The sequence below is a fragment of the Piliocolobus tephrosceles genome, chromosome 19 (assembly GCF_002776525.5).
Source record: "Piliocolobus tephrosceles isolate RC106 chromosome 19, ASM277652v3, whole genome shotgun sequence".
Classification (NCBI taxonomy): Eukaryota; Metazoa; Chordata; class Mammalia; order Primates; family Cercopithecidae; genus Piliocolobus; species Piliocolobus tephrosceles.
In genome coordinates, this window is record NC_045452.1 from 32,354,488 (window position 1) to 32,364,757 (window position 10,270).

Sequence of the window (10,270 nt, forward strand, 5' to 3'; positions counted from 1 at the left end):
CTCTGTCGCCCAGGCTGGAGTGCAGTGGCCGGATCTCAGCTCACTGCAAGCTCCTCCTCCCAGGTTTACGCCATTCTCCTGCCTCAGCCTCCCAAGTAGCTGGGACTACAGGTGCCTGCCACCTCGCCCAGCTAGTTTTTTTGTATTTTTTAGTAGAGACGGGTTTCACCGCGTTAGCCAGGATGGGGCCTTAAGTTTTAACATGAGTTTTGGAGTGGTTATTTATTCAAGCCATAGACTCAGGGAGGTAAAGAACCTTGCTCAAATTGCAGTAAGGTACAAACCAAGCTTCTGCAGAAAGGAGGTCCCAAAGAACAGCGGCTTGAGATGCAAGCATGTTTCTTTCTCCTCTAACAGTCTGGTCGGCCAGGTGGCCTTCCTCAGCTTGTGGCTTCCCCTCGTGGATCTAAAAGGGTCTTTATGGTTTTTGGTTTCCCACCAGGTGGAAAAATCAGAACCAAGGAAGCTCACAACAGTAAGAGCTTGAGGTTCCAGTGTCACTTCTACTCCCAACCCATTGACCAGAGTTTAGTCACATGATGATAACTGGCTGTAAGGAAGGCTGGAAAAGTTAGGCTGAAGGAGGGTGGCCATGTACCCAGCTGACCTCCATTCTGTTGAAGAAAGGGAGACTGGAAACTGGGGACAAGTAGAATTTCTCCCACACATGCCTGCAGTCACACAGGTGGAGGGTGTGGATCCAGGCCCTCTCTTCCTGTCCGCCCTGCTCTTCCGCAGTACCTTGCTACTGTTTTTGGGAAGAAGCAGCCTTTGAGAACTTTATTTATGTATTAAATTAAAATCGTTTATTTATTTTTGAGACAGGTCTTGCTGTATCACTGAGGCCGGAGTGAAGGGGTACGATCATAGCTCACTGCAGCCTCAGCCTCCTGGGCTCAAGCAATCCCCCTGCCTCAGCCTCCCGAGTAGCTGAGACTATAGGTGCACACCACCATGCCCAGCTAACTTTTTAAAAGTTTTTTCATAGAGCTGGAGTCTTGCTGTGTCGCCCAAGCTTGTGTTGAACTCCTGGGCTCAAGTGAACCTCCTCACCTCGGCCTCCTAAGTTGGGATTTTACAAGCATGAGCCATGTGCCTGGCCTCTTTTCACTTCTGATTTTGGATTTTTATTTAACCTGTTTGCTCCACTCCACCCCCTTTTTAAAGTTAGACTTTTTTTCCTGGTCTTTTTTCAGTGGACTATGCCCAGGATCGACATAGTCTTGTTTGTTCCTTGGTTGTACAAATATTCCTTGTGCTTCATGGGCTCACGTTGCCATTTTTTTCCGGGCCAAATGGAAATGGAAATCAAGCATTCAGCCCGTCCAGTGGCATGTTGGTAAATGTTTAACAATGGGCCTTCTGGGGAGGAAAAACCCTCCTGGTTTGTAACACTTGCTGATTTCCATGGTGTCAGTTCTCCTACCAGGTTGCAGTTGAGCTGACAGTGTGATGTCCTGAAGGTGGAAGCGGGAAGAGAGGTATGAGGGCACAGGTTGGGCCCCCACGCAGCATGCCCTCTGTGGCGAGTGACCTTATCTCTGTTTCCATCTCTACACTGAGGGTCTTCGAGAATGAAATGTGCTGGAACTGCTCGAGAGCCGTTATGTGGCATAACTTAGTAATCCTCACCACAGAGGGTGTTGATTGCTGCATTTTATAGGTGAGGAAATCAAGGCATGAGAGATCATGTAAGTGGCCTCAGGTCACACTGCAGAGCTAGGACTTTGATCATAAATCTTTAAAAGAAAAACAGTGGCCAGGTGCCAGTGGCTCATGCTGTAATCCCAGCACCTTGGGAGGCTGAGGCAGGTGGATTGCTTGAGCCCAGGTGTTCAAGACCAGCCTGGGCAACGTGGCAAGATATGGTCTCTACAAAAAAAATTTTTTAGGATTAAAAAAAAAAAAAAAAAGCCAACTTGGGTAACATGGAAAAACCTTGTCTCTACAAATAAAAGTACAAAAATTAGCTGGGTGTGGTGGCGCATGCCTGTAGTTCCAGCTGTTTGGGAGGCTGAGGAGGGAGGATCACTTAAGCCCAGGAAGTTGAGGCTGCAGTGCGCCAAAATCCCACCACTGCACTCCAGCTTTGGCAATAGAGCGAGACCCTGTCTCAAAAAAAAAAAGCCAAAATACTGGAGGTAGCTCATGCCTGTATTTTAGCACTTTGAGAGGCTGAGACGGGAGGGTCGCTTAAGCCCAGGAGTTTGAGACAGCAGTGGCTCAGTTCAGGCCTCTGCATTCCAGTCTGGCTCACAGAGTAGGACCCTGTCTCAAAAATAGACATACATTTTTTAAAAAGGGCCAGCCACAGTGGCTCACACCTGTAATCCCAGCACTTTGGGAGGCTGAGGTGGGCAGATCACAAGGTCAGGAGTTCAAGACCAGCCTGGCCAATATGGTGAAACCCCCGTCTCTAATAAAAATACAAAAATTAGCCAGATGTGGTGGCGGGTGCCTGTATTCCTAGCTACTCGGGAGGCCGAGGCAGGAAAATCGCTTAAACCTGGGAGGTGGAGGTTGCGGCGAGCCGAGATTGCGCCTCTGCACTCCAGCCTGGGGACGGAGTGAGACTCCATCTCAAAAAACAAAAACAAAAAAACACAATCGATTTGTGGCCAGTTAATAGGCATTTCAGATTCTGATTTTCTCTTAGCAACAGTCTCTATCACAGAATGTTGTTTTTTAAAGGGCTCTTTCATGGAACTGTATGGTCATGTGGGCAACATTTCTGTTGAAATCTACCTTCTGTCTGACGGATATGCCATCCTGAAAAAGTAAAGAAGCTGAACTTCAAGTTCCTTTCGTTTAGCATTGGGTAAGAATCAAGAAGACGTTGATCATACTGTGCTAGACATCCCAGACGGACCACTGAGGATGGGAGTCAGAATGTGAGAGGATCCTTATGCTCTGTTGAGACTCCCGGTGTAACCAGAAATGCCTTAAACCGACAAGCCATTGGCCATGACCACTTGTTTGTTCGAAGATGCTGTCGGTGCTGACCTTGAGGTCATGTAGGGAAGGAAATGAAAGGTCTTCCGTGTAGGTAGGGCCAACCAGGAAGATGCTAGCATCTCTTTGGAGGATAGATAGGGTGTGGTTGTGCAGATAGGAGAAAAATTTGAAAAAAGAAGTCTGCCATATTATCTTAGTAAATGCTCTGGAGTCCGTTTCTTCGACAGTGAAATTAGCTGTAACTGAACCAGTGCCATTACAGTGGACGCCTCTCACGGAGTCTAGCTCTGTTGCCCAGGCTGGAGTGTAGTGGCGCAATCTTGGCTCACTGCAACCTCCACTTCCTGGATTCCAGTGATTTTTCTGCCTCAGCCTCCCAAGTAGCTGAGATTACAGATGTGCGCCCCTATGCCTGGCTAATTTTTGTATTTTTAGTAGAGATGGGGTTGGCCAGGCTGGGCTCAAACTCCTGACATCAAGTGATCCCAGCCCGCCTTCCACAAAGTACTGGGATTACAGGCATGAGCCACTGTGCCCAGCCTGATGTGATCATTTTTGAGTGTTTCTTATAATGTGGGGAGAGATAACAGAAACATAGAAATGTTCTTGTTATGCAGAGATTTTTTTTTTTCTTTTCTTTTTTTTTTTTTATTTTGAGATGGAGTCTCACTGTCACCCAGGCCAGAGTGGAGTGATGTGATATTGGCTCACTACAACCTCCGCCTCCTCGGGTTCAGGCAATTCTCCTGCCTCAATCTCCCAAGTAGCTGGGATTACAGGCACGCACCACCACACCCGGCTAATTTTTGTGTTTTTAGTAGAGATGGGGTTTCACCATGTTGGTCAGGCTGGTCTCAAACTCCTGACCTCAAGTGATCCACCTGCCTTGTCCTTCCAAAGTGTTGGGATTACAGGCGTGAGCCACTGCGCCTGGCCCATATGCTGTTTTTCAAGAGAAACATTTTAAATATAAAGACACAAGTAGGTTGAAAGTCAAAGGATGTTAAAGGACATACCAAGCATGAGTCACAAGAATGGTGAGAATGGTGTACTATGTTAATATCAGACAAAGCCGACTTCAAAACAAGGTATATTGCCAGAGATCATGAAGGACATTTCAAAGTGATCGAAGAATTAATCATCAAGAAGACATAACAGGCCAGGCGTGGTGATTCACACCTGTGTTGCCAGCACTTTGGGAGGCTGAGGCAGGTGGATCGCCTGAGGTCAGGAGTTCCAAGACCAGCCTGGCCAACATGGTGAAACCCTGTCTCTACTAAATACAAAAAGTTAGCTGGGCGTGGTGACACATGCTTATAATCCCAGCTACCTGGGAGGCTGAGGCAGGAGAATCGCTTGAACTCGGGAGGCAGAGGTTGCAGTGAGCCGGATGCACCATTGCACTCCAGCCTGGGCAACAAGAGCGAAACTCTGTCTCAAAAAAAAAAAAAAGAAGACATAACAATCCTTAAATATGTGTCAACTAATAAAAGAAATTCAGGGCTGGGTGTGGTGGTTCACACCTGTAATCCCAGCACTTTGGGAGGCCAAGGCAGACAGATCACGAAGTCAGGAGTTCCAGACCAGCCTGACCAACATGATGAAACTCCATCTCTACTAAAAATACGAAAGTTAGCCGGGCATGGTGGCACGTGTCTGTTATCCCAGCTACCTGGGTAGGTGAGGCAGGAGAATCGCTTGACCCCGGGAGGTGGAGGTTGCAGTGAGCCAAGATCGTGCCACTGCACTCCAACCTGGGTGACAGAGTGAAACTCTGTCTCAAAAAAAAAAAAAGAAAAAAATTCAGGCCGGATGTAGTGGCTCACATCTGAAATCCTGACACTTTGGGAGGCCAAGGCGCTTGAGACCAAGAGTTCAAGACCAGCCTGGGCAACATAGCGAGACCCCCATCTCTATAAAAAATTTAAACATTAGCCAGTCATGGTGTTGCTCGGTTGTACTCCTAGCTACTTGGGAGGCTGAGATGGGAGGACTGCTTGAGCCTGCAGTGAGCTATGATTGTGGCACTGCACTGCAGCCTGGGCAACATGGCGAAACACCATCTTTAAAAATAAAATCCCATCTGACAATGTTTGTCTTTAATTGAAATGACTATTTGCATTTAATGCACTTATTGAAATGGTTGAATTTATGTCTGGTATCTTGCTGGTTTTTAAAATTTATCTCCTCTGTTTTTGTTACTTATCTCCTTGTATTTTTATTTTTAGCTTTGGTCTTTTGGATTAATCCGGTTGTTTTAAATGATCCTACTAGAAAAACTCTTCTAACAGGATCCTATTTCGTTGATGGTCTCTTGTAATCCACCCAGCCTTCCATCTTCTCTGTGGCTAGAAACAGGACTGTCCACAAGTCACCTCTAACTGCCCTATCTTGCAAGTTCTGATTTTGGAGGAAAAAAAAAAAAAAAGCCTTGACAAGGTGGGATTTGCTTCTTTTCCTGGGTTGTGTGTCATCCAGGTATGTGAGACGTAGTGCATTTCGGAGAGAGGAGCATCCCGTATGTGTGTGGAGGCAGCCATCTTTTCCTGAAAGTCCTTTTAGGAATCATTATTTCTGGTCCTCTGAAGTTTGCTGCTACCACTCATAAATATCTATCCACACTCCTTACAAGAAGAGTAAGGAAGATCTTAAGACCCATAAGGAAAATTGAATGCAGACCAGGTGTGGTGACTCAACGCCTGTAATCCCAGCACTTTGGGAGGCCAAGGCGGGCAGATCTCTTGAGCTCAGCCGTTCAAGGGCAACCTGGGCAACGTAGTGAATCCCTGTCTCTACCAAAAAAAAAAAAAAAATGAACTCCCCCACACCCCAGAATCAAAACTGAATGTAGTGTCAGTGTATATATGGAGTCCCTTGTGCTGAAAGTCAAAGCAGCTTCATTTTGGGGCCTTAAGAGCTCCACCTCTGGGCTCTTCACATCTAAGTCCATGAGAAGGGCCCACCCCAGTGGTGTGGATAGGTTAGGGGCTGCAGGGCCACACCCTTAGCTGCAGCTGGTACGGAGCCTGTGCAGAAGGATACAAGTAGGAAAGTGCAGTTTGCATGGGAAGAAAAATGCAGTGTCCTTGTAGTGCAGATGGGGTCCAGGAGACCCAGGAGGTGCCCAGAGGACCTGGTGGCATGCTGTAGAAAGTAGCTTAGTGGGCATCTGGGGCCAGGAGAGGTTTTGAAGCTGAGATGAGAATATGTGCAGACATCAAGTGAGTTCAAATTAGCAAAAGCCAGAGGCTGTGGGAGTATGGCTGGATGGTGGAGGCTCCCATGTCAGGGGTCCTAGAGCAGCACCGGCTTTACAGACAGACAAACCTGGGCATTTACATCTGTGGTCAGCCTTTTATTTTTTTAAGTAAAAATATTAGATAAGATAAATTCTACCTACTATTTATAATTTTAAAAATAATGTTTCATGTAACATTGAAAAGATTTGTAATCTCACATAAAGTTTTAACTTTGTTAAAGATGTGGGCTTTATGTTTTCACTTTCTATCAGAATAGTGAAAACTTTATTGCTAAGCAGCCCTGGCCTACAGAGTGACATGTAAGACCCTAGGGAGGACAAACCTTGTCTGTCCAGACGACGACAGCAAGAGCCGGGATGTTCGGGAAGCAGAGGAGGGGCTGGATCAGTGGTGATTCCTCAGGTGCCTGTGGCAAGACCTAGTGCCCGGTTGGTGTACATGTGAGGAGGTGCCTGCTTCAGAGATAACCCTGGGTGTGATTCAGCAAGATGGGGACGATGAGTGGAGGGGCCGGGTGGCTGGGGGGTGGCAGAGGAGTGAGCACAGGGTCAGGTGGCATCATCTGTCTTGATTTTGACTTGCTGAGTTTGCTCACAAATGTGAGACTTTTGGAGGGGAGGTGTCCAGTGTTCACTCAGGACAGAAGGCATCCCTGACACATGGGGGAGAGACACCTGGGTACATTCGCCGAACAGAACCACAGAGCAAGAAAGAACACTGAGGAGCGTGTTGAGTGTGCTGGTGGATGGGGGACAGTGTGGGGAATGAGGGCAAAGGAGGGGCTTAGCCCAGAGGAGAACCTGGAGAGGCAGGTCCTGGAGCTGGGGTGCAGCCTCAGAGCTGCCGAACAGCTGGGAAGTCTGTGCGAACTTTGTGAGCCCAGACCATTCCTGATGGGCATCACCATCCTGAGCCCTGGGAATCGTGTGTGTTCATGCTGCGGATGGACTTCTGGGTCTTGGGTCTAGTGCTGCTGAAACTGGATTTGCAGAGGTGAGGGAAGTGACCCCTTTGCCCTCGCTTGCAGCTCCGTGGCCGTCACGATGTTCTGGAAGTTTGACTTGAACACCACGTCCCACGTTGACAAGCTGCTGGACAAGGAGCATGTGACGCTGCAGGAGTTAATGGATGAAGATGACATCTTGCAGGAGTGTAAGGCTCAGAACCAGAAGCTGCTGGATTTCCTGTGCAGGCAGCAGTGCATGGAGGAGCTGGTGAGCCTCATCACACAGGATCCGCCCCTGGACATGGAGGAGAAGGTCCGCTTCAAGTATGTACCAAAGCTGTGATGGGCCAGTACGCCAGGCAGTACTGCAGGGATGCCGCGGGCAGTGTCTGAGGATGGCCAGAGGTGGGGATTTCTGGTGAAGAAGCGAGCCGTAAAAATCCACCTCATGTGAGAAGTGAGGAGGGCACTCCGGTGGGGTGTGATGTTGAGGAGTTTGGAGGTTGGGTGCAGTGGCTCACTCCTGTAATCCCAGCACTTTGGGAGGCTGAGGTGGGTGGATTAATTGAGCCCAGGAATTTGAGACCAGCCTGGGCAACATAGTGAGACCCTGTCTCTATTAAAATTTTTTTAAAAATTAGCCGGATGTGGTGTTGTACACCTGTGGTTCCAGCTACTCGGGAGGCTGAGGTACGAGGATCACTTGAATTGGGAGGTTGAGTCTGCAGTGAGCCATGATTGTGCCACTGCACTCCAGCCTGGGTGACAAGAGTGAGACCCTGTCTTAAAAAAAAAAAAAAAAAGCTGGGCGCGGTGGCTCACGCCTGTAATCTCAGCACTTTGGGAGGCCAAAGCGGGTGGATCACTTTGGCCTCCCAAGGTCAGGAGGTCGAGACCATCCTGGCTAATACGGTGGAACCTGTCTCTACTAAAAATACAAAACATTAGATGGGCATGGTGGCGGGCACCATTACTGTACTCAGGAGGCTGAGGCAGGAGGATAGCGTGAACCCGGTAGGCGGAGCTTGCAGTGAGCTGAGATCATGTGACTGCACTGCAGCCTGGGCGACAGAGCGAGACTCCATCTCAAAAAAAAAAAAAGTTTTGGCTGTCTTGTGCCTGCATTTTCTCATTCTGAGTTATAAGTAAATTTTAGGTTGGTACATGTCAGAGTGTTTTGAGTGGCAATATGTCGGGGAAAAAAGACAGATCCCATGCTAGAGATGCGGGTGTCATTGCAGCATAAGGCAGCACTGTCAGCAGGGTTGGCTCCAGGCCACAGAACGGCCAGGCAGGAGAGATGGGCAGTGTCTGACCCACAGTCCTGGGACATGCTTCACTTTAGGGTCTTCAGCTTGAAGGACATACAGGATTGCCATTCATGGTACCGTCCATTCTCAAAGGTTTCCCTGAAACGTCCATTCAGCCCTGGCCAGGATGCTAGGAGATGACACAGAGGAAGGGGGCAGTGGGGCAAGATGGCTGGAGCTTCAGGGCCTTGAGTCAGGACAGAAGAGTGAGCAAGGATGGGCCTGCGGCAAGAGGGAGGACGGGGCAGAGCCAGCCTCCCAGCTGCTCACAGTGCCGCTGTGTGAGGAGCACATGGCCCGCTGTGTCCCCAGGTGACGCCTCAGGAAGTGGGAGATCCATTCAGGTCAGCAAACCTCAACCTGCAGGTCATGTCCTGTTTCTGTGTGGCCTGTGAGTGAAGAGTGGTTTTGCATTATTTTTTATTTTAGTTTTTTGAGACAGGGTCTCACTCTATCACCCAGGCTGGAGCGCAGCGGCATGATCTCGACTCACTGGAGTCTCTGCCTCTAGTCCCAAGTGATCCTCCCGCCTTAGCCTCCCAAGTAGCTGGCACTACAGGTGCATGCTACCATGCCTGGCCAATTTATTTTTATATTTCTTTTGTAGAGATGGGGTTTCACCATGTTACCCAGGCTGGTTTCAAACTCTTGGGCTCAAGCAATCCACCCACCTTGGCCTCCCAAAGTGCTGAGATTATAGGTGTGAACCACTATGTCCAGCTGGTTTTACCTTTACCTTTTTAAATGGTTGGGGGAAAAAAATCAAAGGAAGCTTGGGCATGGTGGCTCACGCCTGTAATCCCAGCACTTTGGGAGGCCAACGGGGGTGGATCACCTCAGGTCAGGAGTTTGAAAGCAGCCTGGCCAACATGGTGAAACCCCATCTCTACTAAAAATACGAAAATTGGCCGGGCGTAGTGGTGCATGCCTGTAGTCCCAGCTACTCAGGGAGACTGAAGCAGGAGAATGGCTTGAATCCGGGAGGTGGAGATTGCAGTGAGCTGAGATCGTGCCACCGCACTCCAGCCTGGGCGACAGAGTGAAACTCCGTCTCAAAAAAAAAAAAAAAAAAAAACAAAAGAAGAATATTTTGTTACACACATGAAAACGACATGAAACTCAATGTGTCAGTGTCCACCAATAAAGTCTTGTTAGACACATCCACACACATCCACATCTCATGTAGCATTGAGCAGCTCCAGCAGGGGCTATGGGAAATATTTCCTCCCTGGCCGTTTACAGAAACTCTTTGCTGGTCTTTGTCTTAGAAGGAAAATAAAGCAGGATAGGGAGCCAGGGTGTCCTTGTGGCAGGGGGTGGTCAGTACTTCATTTAGGGTAGTCAGGCAGGTCCTTTCAGATAAGGGGAGCAGTGCTGGGATGGGGAGGAGAGTTCTAGCCTGAGCAGGGTCTTGCCTGTAAGGAAACGAGGGCTTAGGGTGGGGCGGCTACAGCCAGAAGCTGCTGTGGCTTCTGGTGTGCCGGTCACACCTGCTGTGTCAGCATCACTGTTGATAGCCCCCATCCCTCCCACTCCCAAATGTGGCCCAGTCTGGTGACAAATTAGAGCTGAGAGACAGGTATGGGGCTAGGAGAGTGGGGAGGCGTCTTCTGAATCAGGACAGGAACCCCAGAGTAGCATCAGTGAGCCAGGAGAGTCTTACAGAGTTTGGGAGAAATCAGTAGTAGATAAGTGCAGAACCGAGCAAACAGTAAGAGGACTGTGAACTTGGGGGAGACGTCCTAGGTAGGCAGAGATGCCCCAGTGAACAGTCCGCTCAGCTGTAGGCAGAGATGCCC

General features: G+C 48.9%; 1 protein-coding gene across 31 annotated transcripts in view; it reads left to right on the forward strand.

The window, feature by feature from the left end:
* PPP6R2 (protein phosphatase 6 regulatory subunit 2) overlaps window positions 1-10,270 on the forward strand; it is a 77,235-nt gene that overhangs the window by 17,634 nt on the left and 49,331 nt on the right. For 25 of the 31 annotated variants that reach the window (XR_002733545.3, XM_023221644.3, XM_023221649.3 and 22 more), the window contains one exon: window positions 7,243-7,485. Coding sequence is in view for 27 of the 31 variants with exons in the window: in XM_023221644.3 (XP_023077412.1) it covers window positions 7,243-7,485 (243 nt within the window). In the remaining 4 variants the exon portion in view is untranslated. Of the gene's footprint in view, window positions 1-2,691; window positions 2,819-5,183; window positions 5,395-7,242; window positions 7,486-10,270 lie in introns of all 31 variants that reach the window. The other 6 variants (XM_023221652.3, XM_023221656.3, XM_023221664.2 and 3 more) reach the window with 3 other exon arrangements.